The sequence below is a fragment of the Dipteris shenzhenensis genome, chromosome 32, assembly GCF_047967505.1.
Source record: "Dipteris shenzhenensis isolate YYH24624 ecotype China chromosome 32, Dip_SZ_1.0, whole genome shotgun sequence".
Lineage (NCBI taxonomy): Eukaryota > Viridiplantae > Streptophyta > Polypodiopsida > Gleicheniales > Dipteridaceae > Dipteris > Dipteris shenzhenensis.
In genome coordinates this window covers 28,276,522-28,300,956 of record NC_141627.1, presented here as the reverse complement: position 1 = coordinate 28,300,956, position 24,435 = coordinate 28,276,522, and the positions used below count along the sequence as shown (strand labels likewise).

General features: G+C 41.2%; 1 protein-coding gene across 1 annotated transcript; it reads right to left on the bottom strand.

Moving 5' to 3' along the window:
- Positions 1–19,099: 19,099 nt before the first annotated feature.
- Positions 19,100–24,154, bottom strand: LOC147880553 (pentatricopeptide repeat-containing protein At2g33680-like). Its single transcript, XM_087370952.1, has 3 exons — positions 24,090–24,154; positions 23,792–23,982; positions 19,100–23,667 (listed from the first exon to the last, which is right to left on the bottom strand). The coding sequence occupies exons 2-3, from the start codon at positions 23,971–23,973 to the stop codon at positions 20,547–20,549; spliced, it is 3,303 nt and encodes a 1,100-aa protein (XP_087227078.1). The 5' UTR covers positions 23,974–23,982; positions 24,090–24,154; the 3' UTR covers positions 19,100–20,546.
- Positions 24,155–24,435: the final 281 nt, after the last annotated feature.

Genomic DNA, 24,435 nt, shown 5'->3' with positions numbered 1-24,435 from the left:
TTTGGTGATTAGAGGGAACAGGACAGGAAGAGAAAGAGCAGGTTCTAGAGTACGTGCATTCAAGTATTCCCTTGTTTAGTATGTAGGGTAAGCGGTGGAGTATTTTTGAGAAGCTTATGGAGTGGCCGAATTTGCCTGTCAATCGTCTGTGTTTGCCTACAAAAGCAGGGATAGGTACAGTGGAATGGGATCTACGAATACTAGTTCGATCAGGAGCTACAAAGAAAGAGATTATTTTGATATGGCTGGCGCTTACGAGATGGATATGGCAGAAAGTGTAGGAGGTGACTTTGTCTTTCATCCGTTATATTTCATTTCAAAGCTGGAGAATTCAGATTGGTATTTTGGTGACTGTTTTTTGTAAACGGAGCTGTGAACTTTGAATCTTTGAATGAAGCTGTTTCGGGTAGTGTGTGGTTACAGTTTGGACCGGATTAGAATCGCTCGTCAGTACTTGTTCTACACAGTAAATCATGCTTTGTTATTGTTGAATTTCATATAGTAAATGAAATGTGCATAGAATGGCTTCTTCACTTAAACTATGAGAACTATTTAATGTAATCCTTGATAATACGTTGTATTGGCAGCAGTTACTTTTAATCAAGCTTTATGGTTGCAGTGAGAAAGTACTACACTGTCGATGCACCATCTTAACAAGCTCAACACAAAGCGTTCAATTTTAGCAGTCACTTCTAACGATGTTTCCAAATACCGCGTCTTCTGATGGATCTTCAAACTTGAGATCCATCAATGCTAGAAAGAAGACACAGAAGAAAAAGGTTGTCAAGTACAAGAAAACCAAAAACAAGAGTACGATGAAGCCTTGGTACTATGAAACCGCAAGGGCATTAGGCTTTTCGGAGTTTATAAGTACATACATGCACATATACGGTTAGCACTTTCAAGCTAGGTACTATACTACTGTATAGATACTGTTTCTTTTCCATGGTTTATCAAAGCTTTATGCTTCTTCATATTTTAATTACGATGATTGATTCACATAATTCTTATTTTTGCACTCATGGAAATTTCATACAAGTACTCATTAATTGCTGATAATTCAAAAAATTACTACAAGTACTTAAACTTCATTGCCCGGTAGATTTAACAACTATCCATCTTTCCTGTTTTTTGCTTTATTATCCTTTGAAAGTAGAGTGACTTACTTTTAACATAAGAACATGACATACTCTAACAAATTTGGCTTGTTTTTAATCGGAGTGACTGTCTTATTAGCGTCTATGTTTTGATAACGAAAAATCATGTCTGCTTGTACAAGACCAAAACCTTGCAATGTACGGGCTTTTCCTTTCTTGTACAACCCTTTCTGGAAATTTGAGACTCTTTTTGAACAAACAGTTTTTATCCTACGTACCTCTACTACATATGATTTTATGCTCTGGCAATAACTTCATGTTCACACTCAAAAAATAGTTTCTTTTTTTTTTTACAGTACAAAATACAAGATTTATAATGAAAGAATGAGATTTATTATAAACACCATACATATTAATAATATATCTTAAATTTTCTTAAGCTATCATATTATCTTCAAATAGCATGCGACATTACAATTAAACACTTTACTGCTTTCAAATACTTTTCAAATTATCATACACACATTCGCGAAGTGGTTCCAAAAGACATCTCCACATAGCTACAATTACGTTCAAGACTATAGCATTGTACGTACAAACTTCTATTGTACCTTTCACTATGGAAAGTGGATACTCACAAAAAAGCAACTACATTTCCTTAGAACGAAATTCACATTGACGAGTCTTTCTACAATGTTTACCCACAAAATAAAGCTGTATTTACATCCATATCTCATGTATTGCACTTTCATATAATGCAAAAATAGTTTGCCCCAAAGGATACAAATTGCTACAAACAACAGCTTTTGCACACGAGAGATGGGGGCTACAGTTCTTTGAATCAAACCTCTTTACACAGCTTTACTTACACATCAACAACACTAAAGAATACTTTCAAGGATTGCTATATGATCATTATTACTACTGTGCCGACGACCTATTCTTGCAACATGTTTTATTCAACACTTTCGGTTTCGAACTAAAAACATACCATACTAATGACAAAATTAAATATGATAATTTAGTGCCTGCAAACCTTCCAAAACAAACAAAAGAAGTGCAAGTTATAATAAAACATTCTAAGATGTTCGCATACATAGGCATGGTATAACCAATAAAAAAGAAGAACACTCGCTGAATAAAAGCGATGGTCCTTAGCTTGGAAGAAATTATTAAAACAAACAGCTACAACTCAACAAACGGCATAGTGCACACCTTACGTGAAATGTATCCATTCACTGCAATACGTACAGATACTACTACACGTAAAATCTCAAACTTAAAAAACACAGACAATGCTACAATGTAGACACTGACAAAACAACCTGTAGCTCAAAATAGTGTTCACATCAATAGAACCAAGCAACGTCCTTATCCTCCAAAAGCAACACAAGCAACGATAACCCAGACTATTATAGACAATTCGACAACCAGAAAAAGAAAGCATTACAGGAAAACATATCTTTTGATACTCATAGTTCAAGGCTTGTTGCGACATTACAATCAGACAATATGAAACATAGATTTACAATTTGATACATTAGCCTACACAGGGAAAGCGGCATACAACATAAACGGCATCACTATTCGCTTTGCACTTCATTTACCATTGCAAAAAAAGAACCTAACAAGCTTGGCCAGAGAAAAATTGGATACACTTATTTGGCTCTATGAACAGGTATAACTTATTGTATTTGATGAGATTTTGCTAGTTGGTAGACGAACTTTAGATTTTGCAGACCTTCGCATGCGTACATTTAAAAGAAACCACACAGAATACTTCAGTGGCATCAATGTCATTTGTTTAGGCGACTTAAACCAGTAAGAGACAGTTGGGTATTCAAACAAGAAAAAGACACACTCGAAACAATAGCAGACACGTACTGGCTTACAAAACCAAAATGTTACGAGCTAAAACAACCGATACGACAAAACAATAACAAATTCATAGAGGCACTCAACAGTTTTAGAATATGTGCACACACTCCAAAACAAATAAAATACATAAACGACAACTGCTTCCGTCCACCACCATAAGACCCCACTTTCCCCCATCTTTACTACACAAACTTGGACATGAATAACCACAACAAAAAGGTATTTCATGGAACAAAAGGGAAAGAAAATAACATTAAAGCAATTGACACATTTAATAACAGTAGCCACATTTCATCTAAACTATTGGAAAACCCAAAAGCAACAGACGGCCTTAGAACAATTATACAAATAAAAGAGGGAATGCTGGTGGAACTATGCTCAGGAAACATAAATCAACAAGACGGTCTTGTGAATGGCACATATGGCATTTTCATGAGCATGTCCATAAATCAAAATAATGACATCATATGGATTCAATTTCAAAACCCACACATAGGTAGAGAAACAAGGGAAAAAAATAACCATGCTTACATAGCAAAATGGACACCAATATTGAGAGTAACAAAAGAAATACAAATTGGCCCTTCTAAAAAAACTATCCTCACTCGATAACAATTCCCTATCCAGTCAGCTGCAGCAAGAACCATACACAGATCCCAAGGGCTAACAATGGAAAAGCTAGCCTTCTCTCCAGCAGGCATTCGAACACATGCTCTTGCATACACAGCCATATCACGTGTCAAAAAAATAGGAAACCTCTACCTGCTACAACCACTACAACAACAAAACTTCCTTGTAGATAAAGATGTACATGAAGAAATGTAGAGACTAGCTACTCAATCAAAATGGAAAAACATCAACAATGAAATCCACAATCGTAAAGAAAATACTATTCTTATTCAATCTTTAAATACAAGATCATTACAAAAATACAAACAAGACATCATAGCCACTCCAACACTCATGAATTCAGATATTATTTGCTTGCAAGAAACCCAAACTGAAAAAAGTGAAACACATCCCCCTTTGACTTTCAAATGCATAAACAACTACTCCAGTTGCATATTAGTACGAAATCTTATCACCATTCTTCAAACAAATAACATTGCAAAACATGGAATTGATTACACAAAACAAAGTACAAAGTAATAGGTTCTTTAAAGCTGCATCATTAAATTTATATCTCGTGTTCCACTATTTTGCATTGTTCGAAAGGATATCCCACCTCAACCTCCATGAAAGCTATTTGGATAGATCCCAAAACTTCACAAGTTCTTCAAAATCATGCTGCTCCAAAATCAACCTCCTTAAAAGCTACTTGGATAGATCCCACAACTTCACAAGCTCTTCAAAATTTAAATCTCGTCATTTCCACTGTCTTGCATTATTGCAAAGGATATCTCACCTCAACCTCCATGAAAGCTTCTTGGATAGATTCCAAAACTTCACTAGATCTTTGAAATCGTGCCCCCTTATAGACTAGTGTTGAGAGATGGGAAAAAGAAAGATTGATTTTCATGCATAAACAATTGTAATACCTTAAAATCAATTTTCTTTCATCCTTTGTAAAAGAATCTTGTCTAGTAGCTCCTTCTAGGCTCAAAACACCTTGCATCATTCATGGTTCATCCAAAACATTGATTGCTCTGGAACATCATAGGCATACTGGATAGATCATTCTATAACATACATACACGCATAAGGAAAAAAAAAACTCAAAAAATACCATACGTTGCTCAATTTCTAAAGATAGGATATAAAACAAACATACACGCAAAGGGGAAAAAAAAACAAGACAAAAACTAAACTTCGATCAATTTCTAAAGACAGGATAGGAAAAAAGGGAAAAAAAGAGCAACGGAAGAAGATAATACAAATTACAAGACTGATGCTGAGGAAAACGATGACAATACATAGACACGTAATCTTACTACAGCTAAAGAAGTCGTGCATTGTGAAACAAATTTCATTTATGTCGCTCCTTGTGAAGACAACACACCATTACATTTATTTCAAGACAAACATAGTGAAGAACTAAACTAATGATAACTGTATGCATCGAAAGAAAAAACAACCACAACATAATTACAAATATATACAAAGGACCATCTACAACATATAAATTGTTCTTCTAATTATTTAAAAAAACATTTTCAAAACATTAAATTAATAGGACATTTCAACATCGATGTATAACAAAACACAAAACAGTCACAAAAATTTAAACAAATTATGGCCGACTTGAAGTACAATTTACAGGGCCATCACATCACAACAATATATGCAACACAATTGGATCACATATGTAGCAACATACCAAAACAAGCCACTCATTATGGAACATCATATACACATTGGACAAACCATTACATAATATACACACACATACAAGGGGAAAACAAATTCTTAAGAAATACTATACGTTAATCAATCTCTAAAGACAGAGTTAAAAAAACAGGGCAACATTCTCATGTTAAACACAAAATAATAATAAAAGTCACATGTGAAAAAAATAAACACGCAAAAGGAATTTAAAAAAAAGAAAAAAAGACAGAGCCATAGTGGCAATGCCGCCTTGTTTTTTTGTGGAGAATTCGATGAATTTTTTGGGCTAACATTTAACTAAATTGCCTGAAATTTTGCAGGTTGACAAAATTGAGAAAATGTTTCTTACCTGGTTTGCAGGTTTTTAATGAAATTTTCTACCCAAGTGCCCCCATTGTTGGATGGGTGGGTTGTCATGGGCAAGAGCCTTCACAGACACGTTGCTCACCCTAGGGTGAGAAACAAAAATCAGAGGCGCCATTAATGAGCAGTAGGTAGGGGCAGACAACCTCGAAGAACTGCACTAAAGAGTCCATTGCAGCAAGAAAGCACATTAGTGGTTGGCTGATTTAATTGGTTGCCCATACATGGGTGTCCATGGATGGGCGAACAATGTGTAAAGCGTTCACTGCTCGCTGCACCTGTGCACTATAATCTCCTACTTACTCTATATTCAATTTGATTTGACAATTTATGTATTGTCATATGTGCAATACAATATTTTAAGGTATGTGTGAGTATCTTTCCAAATTTTAAGGTATGTGTGGGTATCTTTCCAAAGGGTGTATGAGTAGCATACATATGTGATGTATGTTAAGGGAGAATATTTGAACCCCCACTTACATATGGGTCCTTTTATGATATGATTAATCATATTCTATTTCTTCTTGAATTCTATGTGATTGGTTGCATTTTCATTAGCACTGGCTTGCTAGAGATTGTGCTTTAGGAACGATTTCAAGATCGATTTCAAAACTAGTGTGAATTTCCACGGTCCACGGTGGCTGTAGTTCAGTTAGCTAGAGCTTGCACAATTACGTGTGCTATGCGCCTTGGCTTTGCATGTGCTCTTGTTTCATCGGGCGTTTTGGCTCAAATCCTCATTTGCTGGTTCGTGTTACGAGGGCTTGGAGCAAGATTGTGGAGTGAGGCCAACGGCGTGTTGCAGGGGTGTAGGATGAGTTCAAAGGCACTAAGGGCAAGGAGTGAGGCACAGATTGCAAGGTGATGCTCTGCAACACCTTAATATCTACTGCTAGGCCAATGCACGTCTGGTCATCATTTCCATAATGCCAAGCATCGTAACTGACTATCCTCCAATCCAAATCTCATCTCTAGCTTCAGCTCCTCTCCTACCTAGCTTCTTTATTGGCAGCAAATCATCTTTCTCTCCCTCTTTCACACAACGTTCTTTCTCCAAGGTACGAGCAACCTTGCTCTTGCAATGGTGTGTGCTATTGATGAAGCTCTCTCTCTCTCTCTCTCTCTCTCTCTCTCTCTCTCTCTCTTGCATTGGTCCTTCTTTTGCTATGCCTCTGCTTCTGCTATCTTTGGTGTTGCAATCCATCGTCCCATCTTGTCCCCCAAAGGGATGAACCTAGAAAACAATAGGCGAAGGGCTCACGGTCCACCATGGTCCCGAAGTACTTTCAAAAAGCATGCAAAAAGGGATTTTCAAGCACTCAATCTATGGTTCTTTGTTATAGTGCATGCATATCTTTTTTTCGAGAGAATGCAAAGTATGCATACCTCAACAAGCTCACCAGCTTCGGTAATCGCCAATCATTTCAAAAATATGGGTTGTCTATAACCTCTCTCAATGTACAACGGCTTCTTATCTCACAAGCATAATCGTACCTACCAACATTATTATTTTCTTTTAATAGTCTCGAGAAAGTATGTCATTCGGATAGCTATTTGAACCAAAGTTTCATGTGGCTATTTGAAACTATGGTTCAAATAGTTATCCGAATGATAAACTTTCTTGAGAAAGTTCAAAGTGTTAGGAATGGCTATTGGAATTGTGTTTTGTGATACATTCTCATGGGGGGGCCTTATGAAATGGTTTGAGGAGGGGTGAAATAGCTTATAGCCCATTTGTGTAGCCTTAATGGTGACACACACGTCGTGGGGACCTTGAAGGAATGCCGATGGAGCCTCCACTCCAAGCTACTCCTTGTGAGAGCAATGCAAAGCACGAGCCATCCACAAGTGTCACTTAAGCGGCTCCCGGATTGTTGCAATGTGTTTCCACGAGAGAAAGAGGGAAAGGGGAGATGGGAGAAGAGGGGAAGGGGAGATGGGAGAATAGAGGGAGAGGGGGAGGGGAAGGGTAGAATGAAGGGGAAGGGAGTGGCAAACACAAAGGCACTACAAGGGAAACAAGAGAACACCCAAAGACACTCTTTGAAGAGAAGAGAGAGGCTTGTATTCCAAACTTGTGCATACAACAATGAAGACCAAAGTCAACCATTTGGCCTTTTATACAAGTCAACGTTTGAAGGGAGGGCAAACCCTTTTCCTTATATCACTCTCTCTAGTCTCTTGGACCCATATGGCGTCAAGGCACTCTCTCAACCTCTCGTCTTCAAATGGCTCTTGTGTTATCCATATACAGGATCAAATGGCTCTTGTGCTATCTTGGCCAATTTGGATGATCGGGGTGCCTAGCTCTGTCTTAAGCCATTTGAGGCTCAAAACCCGTAGAACTAGATCAATGTTGAGCCATTTGTGGCTCAAAACCCATAGGACTAGATTGATGCTGAGCCAGTTGTGGCTCAAAACGCATAGGGCCAGATCCGTCATCGTGCTCCATGGCTGTGGCTATTAACATGCCCCCCTTCCTGTTGTTGTTGAGCCGTCCTCTGATCAGGGCCACACTAGAGTAGGTGAGTGGAGAGGACTGTTTGGAGGACAGAATAGTGGTCGGTCCAATTGTCGAGGGGTGATCCCCATGAAATAAGAACGGAAATTTCAGAAGTGGGTGGCATGCATGTCCTCAAAGGTTCGAATGTGATGGCCATGGTAGAGGCGTAAGTCTTGGAATTGGGAGGGACCGGTGTCGCGGGGTTGAAGACAATGTGGTTGGTCAGATTATGTAGCCTGTCGTCAATGGGCCGATTGTGGGTGGGTAGATCGCGGAGCAACAAAAGGATGAGGCAATTGAAGTGGACAGCTGCAACCACTGTGGGGTTGTAGAGCCGTAGGTATCATTGAATGACTGGAGGCGAAAACAAAATCCCTCCTGAGTCATTTCCTTGGAAAAGTTGTATTTCAGAAAGTTGTAGAGAATATTAGGATCCTCTTGGAAGTGGGCCTAGGTCCATCATCTTTCCATGGACATGTAGAGGGGATGGATACGTCGCTCAAGGTGTGTGCTGCGATAGTAGCACCAAAATTGCTCTCTTTTCAAAAAGGGTTGAAGGCCACTGTCCGAGTCAGTAAGGGGAACAGGCGCATTAGGGGCTAAGTTGTAACCACAACGTGTGTGCTTCCGGTGGGTTCGTCGCCTCCAGTCGTTGAAAGACTGGGTAATAAACTGCGTGAGGGGATGAACTTCCATTATTTCATAGAGATGGAGACGAGAGCCTTTGAGCAAGGCTTTTCAGTGATGCATAAGGGTGCTATCGGGAAACTCTTGGAAGGATTGCAACACGGGCCGCCATTGGATATCTTCGGGCGGGGAGGAGGGGGATGCTGGAGGGACATCATCGTCGATATTTGGCATAGGCTCCTCTTTTGCATTCCCTGCGGGCGTAGGTTCAATGGGCATATGTACAAAATGTGCCGACTTCAATAATATATTGAGAGCCTCATCTGGGAGGTCGACATGTGCATTGGAGGAAATGGACGGGAGGTCCCATGTTGTGTGGCACTAGTGTTGGAGTTAGAGGAGTACTCAGGGAGGTTGGTGCAGGGAAGGGGAGGCAGGATAGGATTGGCGGGTTGTTGGGGTGGTTGGGCGAGATCTGTAGGGGATGGCTATGGTATTTGGGGGGGGGGGGATGAGTTAATGACATGGTGATGGCTTCCTGCCCCTCCTCCTCGGTAACATCTTTGGGGTAGGCTGCATGAATTGTGTCAAAATTAGCTTGTAGCACCCGATTATTGTACAAAATGATGATGCCGAGGGGATGGTAGGTTGTGGAGCGATATGCAACTAGTGTCCTTGCGTTTGGACTACGAAAGCCTGGCCATAGGTCTACATCGGCTTGGAGGCTGTCGGGAGTACAAACCCATGGGCTAAGTTCTTCGGGCATAGCTAGTTGCATCACTTCATCATTGTGTGGATAATTGGTGGACTCAGTGATTACATGACATGACACCTGGAAGTTGAGGATGGGGTGGGTGGCTAGGGTTTGAAGATCGAAGGGATGGAGGAGGGATAAACTGGGGGACTGAAGGTCGAGGGAGAAGTAAGACATGGAAAGGATGGGGTGATAGTGGTCGAGGTTGCAGGCGGAGGATGGTATGGAGGGTGTTAGGTGGGAGAGGGCGGTGAGATCTATGTGAAAAATGAGGTTTTGTGTGCGGAGTGCTTTGAAGTGCATTTGAAGTGTTTGGGGGACAATACGTGGGGCAAGGGTGTGGGTGGCGAGTTGTGCAGAGACCTCCCTATACATTGAGAACCCATGTTGTTCTCTATCTTCCAATGTAGATTCCTCTGGGTGGCCAGAGGTGTGCAAGTTCTCATTTCAGTTTGTATGGTGACGATCAGGGCCCACTCCTATGCGAGGAGATCCTGAAGGGTTGGATTTGTCAGTCGGATCTCTCCCTGAGCCTAGTGTTCTAGTCCTCGGCTTGTGCGCTTTGTTCTTCTGCGGTAAGAAATCTAGATTCTGCCTTGTCCAAATGGTCCATCATGGTTTGAACCAGGGATTTAATGGTAGAGAGCTCATCCTTGAGCTTTGTGACCATAAATTCCAGCTCTTCGACCCTTGCTCAATAGTCCTCTACTCTATCGAGGGCAGTTTGCTCAATAGCTTGTGCAGTGTGGAATGCGGGTGTGGCTATCGAATGCATGGAGTTGTGCTTGGAGGAGGGAGGAGGACAGTTGGGAGCCTTGCTCTTGCCTCCACTACAAAATTATTCGTGCAACCTAAGGGAGATGGGCCATTGCATCCTGTAGCTGGAGCTCCATGTGGTCCACCTGGAAAGCTGTTGGGCTGACATGGTACTGTAGCCTCAAGGGGTTTGGTACTACAGTGCGCTGCAAAACTGTAAGAGCTTGTGATGATGAATGAAGTGGTCTCTTGGGGTTACACGGGGGTAGGGGCTGTCGTTTAGGGGACAGAGGGGTGGGAGGAATGCTTGTTGCCACGGGGTGGGGACCAATATTTACACTGTCGTCTCCGTGAAACTCCTCCACATCAATGGGGTTTGGAATGGTGGCCTTGCCTTTAGGGTGTTAGGCGGAGGCCTCGAGGCATCGCTATCTCCTCAGGAATTCTCACACCTGACGGTCTTCATATTATTCGCGCACTTGGCTGTCAAGTGGTTGCTAAGCAGGATGGTTGCAGGGGTGGGGCTTGGATCTGTTCTTAGTCATTTGGGGTCGGCCACCGTCTCCTCTTCTTCTGCTAGAATGGGCCCTATGGCTGCTTTGTCGGCCAACCCATATCCGATAGGTGGCTGTTGTCTCAACATGTAGTAAAGCACGAGCATATACAGCATCGAATTGCCCAGGACCTCACCGTGCATCTTGAGGTTTTCCCTCATTTGCGTGCAGAAGTAATTAGCCTAGTTGGTGACCTGTGGCGCTGCCAACCTTGTGAGGATGTTTGGCACGATCGACTGATGGTGGTCCTTGTGTTTGGCTTGGGTCAACCACTGGAGCACTTGTGTCGATATTTCCATCTCGATCTTTATTATTTCAGAGAAGTGAATGCGGTCCTTGCTCTTCATCCTGTCATAATTGCAGATCTTGCTGAGGGCTTCGTGCAGGGATTTGTTGTGGGAGTACTTGTCTGCAATGATGGGACCCGAGTGTAGCCTGCACCACGTCCACATTGAGGTGGTAGAATTGGCGGGGTGCCTGTTGCATCGTGGAGAATGCCGACATTGGAGTTTGAGTTGTAGGCGTTGATGAATTCCTCGAGCGGCTTCATGTCGAGGTGACATGATAGACAATCCGCAATGGGCTTGAGGCCTGTCATAGCCAGGGAGGCTTGTACCTCTGGCTCCTTGAGAGATTGGTACACGGCCGTATTGTGGTCGTAGAGGGTGTAATCAGGCCCCTCATACATATACTTTGAGTGGATGGCACAACGGTTGATTTGTTGGTGCCATGTTTCTCCTAGCGGTGAGTGTGTCATGGACCTCACGACCTTGTACTCCCCCTGTGTTGGAGCTGGCATGCATTTCTTCGATGATTTCTAAGGGGGGGGTGTAGCTGCTGCTGGCTGTGCTTGGGAGGCTTGTTGGGTTGAGATCTCCTCTTTAGTTTGGAGCTCCTCTGTCGAGATGTCTGATGGTATTTTGATAGTCCTAGAGGGTGTGCTTTGGGATTCAGAAGGGCCAGTGGGAAGTGGATTTGGGGGGTGGAGGCCGAGGTCCTATTCGAATTCAAAGAACTCGTTGTTGGGATCCATGGGTAAGAAATAAGGCAGGTGGGTGATAAACAAGTCAGCGGAGGAGGACGAGGTTGAGGACATCCACTAGGTGGTTGGAAGGTAGTATGGAAGAGGCAGGGGGCTGTGGGAAATTTGGCAGAAATTTGGTAGAGTTTTGTTGCTTTTGTTAAGGCGATGATCCAAGGGGATAGGGTGCCCTTTTCTAGTTTTTGGTATCCCAATGGCCACGTGGATAGCATAAGGCAATCGATCAATGGGATGGAAGGAAGGTGACGGGTCGGCGGGTTGGGAGGAAGGTGACAATTCATCGGGATAGCTGTAAGGCGACGATCCATGAGGATAGCTGTAAGGCGACAATCCGTGAGGATAGCTATAAGGCAACAGTTGGGTTGACAGATGGGTTAACAGATGTCAGAATTGCTAAGAGGGGGAAGGGGGAAAAAGAAAGGAAGGGGGGTTGTTGATGCTGAGGGTGTTGCCTGGAGGGAAAACGGGGTGGACGAACTAGGTTACCAACATGATCACGTTATTTTCACACATTTTTTGATAAAAAATGACGCTCGTGAATAATGTGTTAATGCAAACGTGAAAACATTTAAAAAATCCCTTTTTTGAGCATTTGAAAATATATATGTAGTTTGAAGAACATCAATAAAGGGAATGAGTTCCCAAGTTTCAAAGTTTATGCAAGCCACTCAAAGATTGTCTTCGTACCAATTCTCCCTCCATACACCCCCTATTCATTTTACCATAGTGACATTTACAAGAATACATGTTAGTTCAAATGCTTTAGATGCTTCGCTCCAAACATACTAAAACAAGACTACCAATATTGAACTTAGAAAGTATTCCTTGAAGGCATGCCTAACTCCTAAGCCTAAGTGGGATTGGCCTACTTTGGCCACCCTAGCAACCACTGCACTTGTTGTTGGCCATACCTTTTGGGCTCCTTTCCCATCTCCTTCTTAACTTAGGTAACCTTGACATGCCACTACCAGTAACATCAACAACATCAAACATGGAACAACTAGACTCCCCAAATTTTGGTCAAGAATCAATATTTGACAATATATGGGAAAATTGTCAAAATCCAACAACTTTTATGTGCTATTTTTTTTTTGTAGGTCCACATCTACAACAAATGGAAAAAGGATTTTAAGAGTATATCAAGCTCTATGTAAAGAACCAAAATTCATTACAAGGAAAATTTATTTAGAAGAACAATCAATGTTATAATCAAAGCAATGGATTCACTTCTAAGAGAAATTCCAATTTAGATGTAGGAAATCAGAATGCAATATTCAATCAAATTCTTCAACGCTTGAAGTTCTTAATGCAATAGATAATACAAATCTCGGTGTTAGCAAGCTCTCACCAAATCTGAATTGCACGTGAAAAGCTCCTACTTGCAAATCCACCAAGCCCCAATTCCCTAGATGGATCTAGTATGCCACATTTCCTCATTCTAGAGTACCTCTTAAATGCACCATATACCCCTCTCTTGAGATATCCATTATTTCACTTGCCCCTAGGCACATTACACATTCAATGCATTTAAGACCCATAGCCTTAGACCCATCTAGTCCATGTCCTGTCACCCTCATTAAGGACCTTGACATTAACCCCTTTGACCATTTACATGAAGCCCAATAAATATAATATGAACATTGATCCTTTAAAGGAAAATGTCGACTGACCCTTCCGAGGTCATGTTACCTCAACTTGAGCGTAACATTCCTTTTTCTTCAGTGTCCTCAATGATAAAGTCTGGGAACACTCTCCGTAACTGGTATACGGATTCTCAGGTAGCTTCTGATAGAGGTAAACCAGGTAAACCATGCCATGCAACCAACACCATGGGTATCTTCTGATTGCATACTTGCATTATTCCTCGGTCCAGGATTTTTATTGGTTTGGGTCCTACATTATCCTCTATCTCCTGAAATAAAACAACACCCTCGATTAGTGAGCCACATGTATGCAAAAATTTCTTTAAACAAGAAACATGAAACATTGGGTGCACCTTACAACCTTGTGGTAATTCTAATTTATAGGCCACCTTGCCTATTCTTTTTAGAATTAACCACGGCCCACAATATCGGGGTGATAACTTAGCACACTCTCCTATAGTCAAAGACTTAGAGTGCGAAGGAACTCTGAGAAAAACTTTTTCTCCTTCCTTAAATTCTCTAACGGATCTGTTTTCATCCGCATATGCCTTAGCTCTATCCATAGCTTGGCAGATGTTAGCTCTCACAAGACCTAGCATCTCCCACATTTGAACCACAAAGTTTGCAGCACTAGGCACTTTCTGAGGTACTCTAGCTATAGTTAGATTTGCTAGTCTATAACCATAGTCTATAACCATAGTTCAGCTCAAACGGACTGAACTCTGTAGAGGAATGTTTTCTATCATTGTAGGAAAATTCTAACAATGGCAACCACTTGTCCCATGCATGTTGCCTCAATGAAACATATGCTCTAAGCATATCCTCTAAGATTTGGTTGATTCTCTCCGTCTGACACTTACTCATTCCCAACTCAGTCCTTAGTGTCTCAAACACTATAGTCCAAAAATGACAAGTAAATTTAACATCCCTATTCGACACTATGGATTTAGGTAATCCATGCAGACGAAATATATGTTTAATAAACAAATCTGCCACTTGCAGGGTACTAACAAACTCTCTAGTTGGAATGAAGTGAGCCATCTTGGTAAGACGATCAACTATCACAAGGATAGAATCATATCCACCTTGTGTCGTAGGTAGATCTATAATAAAGTCCATGGAAATGCTCTCCCACCTACCTAGTTGTATTTCCAAAGGCTGTAAAAGTTCGGGTGGCTTCACCTGCTCTGCCTTACTTGACACGAAAAACAACGTGTCACATATTCATGAATATGTTTTTTCATTTTTGGCCAAAAGAAATCTCGCTTCACAAGATCATACGTTTTCTCGACTCCTAGATGTCCTGCACATGGGCTATCATGGCATTGTTGCCTGAGATCCATTCTGATTAGGTACTACTACCTGGCCATTTCTTTTTAGAATACCATCTCTTATGGTATATCTTGCATAAGTTTGACCTTTTCTGGATGCCAAGTCACCCTTTTCCCTAGGTTTCAGCACATGAGCCTTAGGCCAAAGGCTCTGGACAGAACTCGTCCACCTTTTGAGTTTCTCTAATTTCAATCATTAGAGCACTCTCTAATACCGTGAAACTCATATTATGCATACTGCGGGACAACACATCAGCAACTTTATTATCCTTCCCTCTTCAGTATCAAATCGTGAAGTTAAACTCGTGCATGAGTTTTGACCACCTAGCTTGGCGGCCTCTCAAGTCAGGTTGTTTACAAAAATGTTTCAAAGTATGATGATTAAGATCAACATAAAACTTTGATCCATACAAATAATGTCTCCATGTTTTCAAAGCATGGACAACAGCATACAACTCTAATTCATGAGTTGGCTAATTTTGTTGAGAGGGAGAAAGCTTCTTGCTTTCAAAGGCTACTTGCCTTCCCTCTTGGAGGAGAACTACCCCTACTGCAATGCCACTTGCATCAGTTTCAATGAAAAACGATTTTTGGTGATCAACTATTTTCAACACTTGTCCTGAGACCCCAGCTTGTTTTATGGTGTTAAAACTTTTTTGTTGACTTCGTCCCTATATAAAAGGTACTTTATCTAAGGTCAGATCAGTCAATGGCGATACTATCTCGGAATATCCTTTGATATGCCTTTCATAAAATTGGACAAATCCCAAGAATGATTGCAAAGCTATCAAACTCTGAGGGATAGGCCAAGTCAGTATCGCAGCCACTTTCTTTGGATCCATTTCTACCCCCTTAGGAGTAATAATGAATCCGAAATATTCAAGTCTTACCATACACAGTACAGTTTTCTTTTTATTTACATAGAGACTGCCTTTCCTCAAAGTACTGAACACTATTCTTAAGTGTTCATAATGCTTAGCAATACTTTTGCTGAAAACAAGAATGTCGTCAATAAGGTGTACTACAAACTCCCCGATATATGGGCGTAGTAAATCATTCATAAGCATGACGAATGTAGTAGGAGCATTGGTAAGTCCGAACGGCATTACCAAAAACTCATAATGTTCAAACCTGCTTCTAAAAGCGGTTTTATGCACATCCTTGGCTCTAATACGGATCTGATGGTAGCCACATTTTAGATCTATCTTACTGAAAATTATGGTCCCATGTAATGCATCTAGAAAATCATTGATCCGAGCCATTGGATACCTGTGCTTAATAGTGATATTATTCAATGCTCTGTAATCTATACAGAGGTGAAAAGTATCATCTTTCTTCTTCTTTAATATCACTGGCGAAGAAAAAGGTGAGAAATTGGGCTGATTTGCCCTAGCTTGAGGTATTCTTCCAGTTGTCTTCGCACCTCTGCTTCTTCGGTAAGACTTAGCTTATAGGGAGGTCTATTTACATGTTCTGCCCTCGGGATTAGTTCAATTTTATGTTGAATATTCCACTCTGGAGGTAACCCATAAGGTAACTCATCCCTAAAATAATCAGAAAACTCCTCTGCTATTTGATCAGCCAACTTGGCCATCTCCACATTTTGGGTAACATCAGTGGTAGCTAAAGGACCATCAATTGGCTCTACTGATGCTGTGCAAAGAAACAAAAACTCTTCTTGAGCTTTTCGAGCTTCCATTACGGAAACCAACGGTCCTTGAGGTATATCTTTTTCACCTCGTAAGACATACAACACATCATTCATCTTGAATTGATAAATATGCTTTTTCCAATCTATGGCTGGATTCTTCCTAGAATGCCAAGCCTTACCTAAGGCTATATCTGCATGAGCAAGCTTTGTCATTTCAAAATCAAGCTTCTCTGTATAGTCCTGAATTCGAAGTTCCAAATGGGTAACCCTTTGGTCCCATACTTCAGTTGAACTTCCGTCTACCATTCTGACTATGTATGCATAGTCAGATGGACTAGTCTTTAATTTCAGCCTCTTTACAAGCTTGGAGTTAATTACATTGTGCGTTGACGCTAAGTCAAACAACACAATGATGTCATGATTGGCGACTTGCCCCTTCATCTTAATTAACTCCGTATCATTAAAGGTTGTATATCCTGTTGCTGCGGGCTTTGATAGGATATTATCAGGTGCACTGTTTACTAGCTTAACAACAGACACACATAACAAAACAGATGCTGACCTTTAAGAAGATCCTGCTAGCTGAATCTGCATTTGTTTTACTCTGGGACTTTTCTCCATTTCCACGTCGCATTCTAAGATCACCATCTTAGCCATCTGACGATCCTTGTTTCGTAGTCAATCTTTCCACTGATGAGGTTGAAGGTATCTAAAACACAAGCCTTCTCTCCTCGCTTTTTCTCTTTGCTCTGGGTTCAAAGAAGACTTCGCCCGGGCTACCATTGGTATTACTTTTCTTTTCACTCCAATGGTGGTTTAGAAGGAGTCTCAATTGACTTCGCTTGCTTGGCTTGGTCACTGGGCTATGAGGCACTCCCTTTGCTAATCCACTTCTTCTTAAATCCAGTTTTCTTCGGGTACTCATACCGAGTCCCAACCTGCACAAACCCACTTGGTCTGTTTCCTTTGGCATCCTCATAATTCAGGGCTACAGCAATTGCTTCATCTAGCGTGTTTGCATACTTAGCCTGAACTTCCATTTTGATCCAAAATGATATGTTTCCTAACGTATAATCTGTTCCATAATCCCAAGTCTAGGATTAATCATGGTTCCTTTCTTCTTTCTAGACATACCTTATGCAGACGCCATACAATTACAAGATAGAAGCTTGTCCCGGTCCATGAATTTGATCTTTCCGACTGTCTTGTTCTCTACCATGGCTTTAAAGTCTGAATCTAGAAAAGACTTTAGATTTCTCTTTCAGATTATAGACCCAACAATATCTGCTATAGTCATCGATGAAAGTCAAGTAGTAAAGTGAATCATTGATGTTGCAGGTCTATGCATAAGCCCATACATCTGTATGATTTAAATCAAGAATATCTCTTGCTCGAGAGGTGCTTCTGCCATAGTTACTTCTCTTTTGTTTATTGAATCAACATGCTTCGTAAATGTGTTTTGAAATTCCAATTGCCATATTCTATATTGCATCAAGGTTTTGATATTGACATTTCCTTTTCTCTTATGCCATACTTTGGAAAGTAGCATTGGTTGCTACTAAGTCGACATGCATGTAAGTCTGGTATTGAAGCTGCTTCTGAACAAGTTTCCTTCCTTGATTGCTTTTTCTACTAGTTGATATCATTTGGATTTATCTTGATCGTGCATTCATCTCCATCAAAAATGACTCAAGAGTTGTGTTTTGTCATTTGCCCAACTGATAAGAGGTTTTTGTTGAGTTTGGAAACATGAGTACATCTTTTACCAATCCTTTCGTACGAGTGAAATTGTTCATAGGAACAATGCCTTTCCCTTGAATTGGAATTGGTATGTTATCTGTAATGTAGATAACACTCTTGGGTCTTTCTAATGGTTTAATCTCTATGAACCATTCTTGATGCTTTGTCATATGTGATGGTGCACCACTACCGACGTACCAAGGATCTTGATTTGCTTGATCGACTTGATAACTGCATTCCCCTTTTGAATTGCAATCAATGTTAAGATACATTGTTTCACTCTTTTGTATATCCTCACTTACAAGATACATATTCTAAGGTTCATTAGCATAATTACTGTGACTTGAATGTCTGCCACGATGATTTCAATTCCCTCAATTGCTGTTAGATTGACTTACTTGGTCGTATTACTTGTTGTGGTAATCTTTTATATAGTGTCCAAACTCATGACAGTAGTTGCACTGAATGTTTGACACACTAGTAGATGCATTCCCTCCTCCCTGAAATCTTTCTCTATTGGAATGATTTTCTCTTGGATGCTAATGTGTAGTTTGCAAAAAATCGACATCAGTTTTTCCATCAAGATACAACTCCTATAGTAGATTTGGACATCAAACAAAGTATTCCATTGTCAAAGTGTTTGAAAAACGATCTCTACGCCTGCACAGTTTTTTTGTAAAATAACGTTTCCCTAAGAAGAATGTACATTCATAGCTGTCCCAAAGTGACACACACACACACACACACACACACACACACACACTTTTTTGGTGAAATCCAAATAATTATATTAACATAAGTTGTCTCCATGGAGGAGAGCAATTACATCTTTAGAGAACTTGCATGTATGTTAGGTACTGAGAGTAGCCCGCATGCAGACAGTCATAAAAGGACTGCCTAAGGAACGCTCGGAAAAAAGAGAACTTATTAAGAGAAGGGTCACCAAAAACCCAATGGTTTCTGTTGTTCCAAAGAGTCCAGAGGGCCCAATAGCGAACCTGGGAAAAGAAAAGATCATATCCCTGGTCGATCAGGGTGCAATCCAAACAGCCAAAATAGCCTTCTGCACACGCGCGCGCGCACACACACACACACACACACATCCATCCTTCAAAGGGTGAAACTTGTAAGGCATTGGCAAAACAATCCCCTGAAGATAAACATTGAAAGCGATAAGCTAAACTGTTGTGGCTGCCTGTCTCTGATTGAATCCAGCAATTTGCTGAGTCCAACAAGGTGTGTATCTAGGATTTAAAGGCCAAACTTGCCGCCCTAACTCAGAAAACAGTGAGCTCAGTGCAGCCACTAAATCGTACATTCCAACACAAATTTCGGGGGTCCCATTCACTGTCAGAGTATCATGCAGTGCAGGTGAATCCCCCGTATGCCATTTGTCTTTCACCGAACCAGGCATTGGATATTTGAAGCTCTTTTACCAAGAATTCTTCATGGTTGAATACACTGAGCACCCTGTACCATACGGAGCATGCATGGCTTCGTTTGGCCCTTTCTTCCAGCCAATTTGATGGTGCACTTGCCAAAGTCTGTCATGAGTTGTTGGGCTGCCTCTTGAAGTACTGGAATGATTATCCTTGAGCACTCCTTGCTTTTGCAGTGCGATACAATGCTTTCAGATAACAATTCTTCCACTGGCTGAGGATTTGGCTTTGTATGCCTTGTCCTATTATTCAATGGAAGAGCCCCGTGCAGTGCAGGTGAATCCCCCGTATGCCATTTTTCTTTCGCTGAACCAGGCATTGGATATTTGAAGCTCTTTTACCAAGAATTCTTCATGGTTGAATACACTGAGCACCCTGTACCATACGGAGCATAAATGGCTTCGTTTGGCCCTTTCTTCCAGCCAATTTGATGGTGCACCTGCCAAAGTCTGTCATGAGTTGTTGGGCTGCCTCTTGAAGTACTGGAATGATTATCCTTGAGCACTACTTGCTTTTGCAGTGCGATACAATGCTTTCAGATAACAATTCTTCCACTGGCTGAGGATTTGGCTTTGTATGCCTTGTCCTATTATTCAATGGAAGAGCCCCGTAGGTGTCAAGAATATTTCCAGAGTGACGCTTTGTTCCGGACCAGGATTCCATGCATTTCCAACAATCTTCAGCCTTTGAAACTTGAAAATAATGAAATGACTGTGGCAATCATTAATTGCCAAGAAGTTGTTTGATTCTTAAAAAAAGTTGTGTTGTTCACCAGATCATCACTTTATCACGGCAGTATGATACCTGTGAGATCAAGGGAAATATTATTCACATTCCTTGCCCTCATTCTGAATAATTCAGTATCATGTCCACACTAGGCAAGTATCCTTCCCCCCTTATTTGTGCACTTAATCTCTTCATCCTTGCATAGATATCATCACTCTGTGGATGGCCTTTGCCACCTGCAACAAAATCATGCGCCCTGTTCTTGATCTCGATATAGGCCTTTGCTGGCTTCTTCTGTGTACATGTCCAGTTTCTGAGCTTTTCTACTTTGTCTGCTTCCTCCTGCATGTCAGCAAGTAAATATGTGTGTGACATGAGTATGTAACCAGCTGCTTCTGTGCAATCAAATTCAATAACATGATCAAAACATCGACGTCCTAGCTCCACGTTGCCATGTAGTTTGCATTGACTTAACAAAGACCTCCACCCCACAATGTTGGATCCAAACGGGATTGTTTGCAATAGATCTTCAGCCTCAATCAAGCAACCTGCACGGCCAAGAAGATCAACCAAGCAGTTATAATGGTCAAGTTTTGGCGCAATGCCATGATCTTCAATCATTGAATTAAATTGACACTGGCCTTGATGCACTAAGCCCACATGACTGAATGCGGATAGAAGACAAACAAATATTACATCCGTTGGCTCCAATCCTTGTTGTTGCATGTTTCTGAAATACTGCAAAGCCAATTCAAACTTGCCCTGCTGAGAACATCCAGAGATGATGGCACTCCATGTCACCAAGTCCAGCTTTGACAATTCGTTAAAAACTGTACAAGCATCTTCAAGTCTTCCACAGTTGGCATACATGTCAATCAGGGCAGTCCCCACGAAAACATCTGACTCCAAACCGCTCACAATACTGTGCATGTGCATCAGTTTCCCTTGATGTAGGGCTGTTGCAGTAGTACATGACTTAAAGACACTGACATATGTGGCACCATCTGGTTCAAATCCTTCCTGGCACATTTGGTAGTAAACTTGGAGAACCTCATTAACACACCCGTGCTGAGAACGTTCTAAAGCAATTATATTCCATGTAACAACATCTCGTTTGGGAAAGGAGTGAAATGCATTGTGTGCATCATCAAAGCTTCCACATTTGGCATACATGTCAATAATTGAGTTTCCAACATTTGCATCAAAGTCAAAACCACTTTCAATGATGACAGCATGAATGAGCTTGCCTTGATCCAGGGCTGTTATGCTAGACAATGCTTTCAGAAGGCAAACATATGTGATCGAGTCTGGCTTGGTGTTATCCTCTTGCATCATTTCAAGAAGTCTAAGAGCATCTACAGCATGCCCATGCTGGACGTATCCTGCACTGATTAGACCCCATGTCACCACGTCTCTCGTTGACAATCTGTCAAACACTCTACAAGCATCCTCCAGGCTCCCACAAGAATTGTACATCTCAATGAGGCTGTTACCTACAAATACATCCAGCTCAAGTCCACTTTGAATAATGTAAGCATGAATCCATTTGCCCCACTCAAGAACTGTTGACTGGGAGCATGCTTTCAAAACACAAATGATTGTGACACCATTGGGTTCTATGCCCTCCTCTTGCATTTCCAAGAAAAGCTTGATTGCCTCTTCACTATGCAACTGCTGGGCACATCCTCCTATCATTGCACTCCATGTCACTACATCTCGGTTTGGTAATGTTTTAAACAGTCGGTGAGCATCATAAAGGCTACCACATTTTGAATACATATCAATAAGGGTATTGCTAACAGACGCATCTACATCAAGTCCACTTCCAATGAGATCGGCATGAATGAGTTTCCCCTGATCTAAGGCTTTAATACTGGAACATGCTTTCAATATACTAATAAGAGTGATACAGTCTGAATTAATATTCTCCTGTTGCATTTGCTGAAACAGTTGGAGAGCCTCCTCACCAAGGCCATTCTGGACAAATCCTTCGATCAATATATTCCACGTGACCACAGATTGTTCTGGCAATCCCTCAAATACATTGTGTGCATCCTCTAGGCTCCCACATTTGGCATACATGTCAATAAGGGAATTCCCAGCAAATAGATTGGACTCAAAACCACTTTCAATAATGTGTGTATGAAACATTTTTCCCTGATCTAGGGCTGCTGACGCAGAACATGCTTTCAAAATGCACATAAACACAAGCAAGTCTGGCTGAATACCCTCCTGTTGCATTTGTAGTAAAAGTTGGAAAGCCTCTGGGCCATGACGATGCTGGACATATCCTGCAATCAATGCACCCCATGCTACCACATCCCTTTGAGGCAGTTTGTCAAACACCCCATGTGCATCTTTCAAGGTCCCACATTTTGCATACATGTCAATGAGAGAGTTTCCAACAGGCGGATCTACTTCAAAACCACATTTGACAAGATGGGCATGAACGTGCTTGCCCTCAGCCAGGGCCCCTACACTTGAGCAAGCTTTCAGCATGCATAGGTATGTGATCTTGTTAGGTTTTGTGCCCATCTTCTGCATTTGATGGAAAAGGTGAAAAGCCTCTTGAGTTTTCCCTTGTTGAGCATGTCCTGCAATTATTGCATCCCAAGTTACCACATCTCGTTGAGTCAATCTGTCAAAAACACTACACGCATCCTCTAGGCTTCCACTCTTAGCGTACATATCAGTGAGTGTGTTCCCCACAAAAATATCTGCCTCAAGACCAATTTCAAGTATATCAGCATGAATGTGCTTGCCATGCCTGAGCATTGCAGTGCTTGTGCATGCTTTCAGTACTGCAACAAAGACATGTCCATCAGGTTTCACACTTGATTCTCGCATTTGATTATAAAGTTTGATAGCATGCTCGCCTTGTCCCAGCTTGGCATTTGCTAATATAATTGCACTCCATGTAAACACATTTGGTGTTGGCAGTTTGCTGAACAATTGGTCTGCTTCTGGCAAATTCCCACACACAGTATACATACGCATCAGATTGCTCGCCCAAAAGTTGTTTGAATCAAATCTATTTCTCACTAGAAGGCAATGCAATTTCCTGCCTGCTAGTAGATCCTTTTTGTCCACACAAACTTGGAGGATTGAATAAAAGATGTCAGTGGAGACCTCAAACCCTTGCTGAACCAGGAGGTCCAAGGTCCAGATAGCTTTGTCAAGCCGTCCCTTTTCACACAGCTTTTTCAGTTCTTCAGAAAAGCCATCATTCAATAATATACTGCATGATACAAACAACCACCTTGTTTAACATAGTTAAAAAGATAATGGCTGTTACACAATTACTGTATGTGAACAAATTGTTGCAATAATGAAGTTGCCATTAGCTCAACATTGAGGGACACCTTGTGTGGTTTTTGCTTGGGCAATGTCTCCTATGAGACTCTTGCATGTGCGCGGACTTTGTCTCATGACCAGAGTGTCCTTGATCCACAGCACGCTCCATTTCTACCCAAGAGGGGTTTTCCTTCACATCCCTCTGCCAGGCCTTCCTCATTGTACTGTGCATTATGTTTGAAAATCTCATAGTTTTTTGCTACATCCACAGGAGGCCCAACTGAGAAATGATCCTACCTGGCAATGTGGTGATAATCCCCAAAGAGTAAGCTAACCTCCTGCACATTCTTTGCACTGATGCTATACCTTAGACAAGCGAGTTTGGATTCCAATCAGAATCAAAACACCAAGCTTCTTTAGCAGCTCAATTACCATGCACATGATTAGATGGAAAACAAGAATTCATCTAAAGATATTTGTATTGCTGCCTCAACAAAGTAGCAAAGACAAAAGTATGTCATCGTTGTTAGGTTGACATTATTATATTTATATCTCAACAGTGTATTTTGCCAAACTTGTACTGCCGAGGGATTTGTTCTGTCTCTAAATACACGAAAAAGTGATGCATCGTCCATAGTCAAGGTGGTCTATGCAAAGAGTGTTATACAGGGAAAAGAAGAGGCCTAGTTAGGGTGTCCCTAAAAGGGGCTGA

What these genes read in the sequence shown, in the direction of transcription:
- LOC147880553 (XM_087370952.1), bottom strand. Translation starts at nt 23,973, where the DNA reads ATGAGATTTTCAAACATAATGCACAGTACAATGAGGAAGGCCTGGCAG. An exon ending in CCAAGCAAAAACCACACAAG is followed by an intron (nt 23,668 to 23,791) that starts GTGTCCCTCAAT and finishes TGTATCATGCAG; the next exon opens with TATATTATTGAATGATGGCT.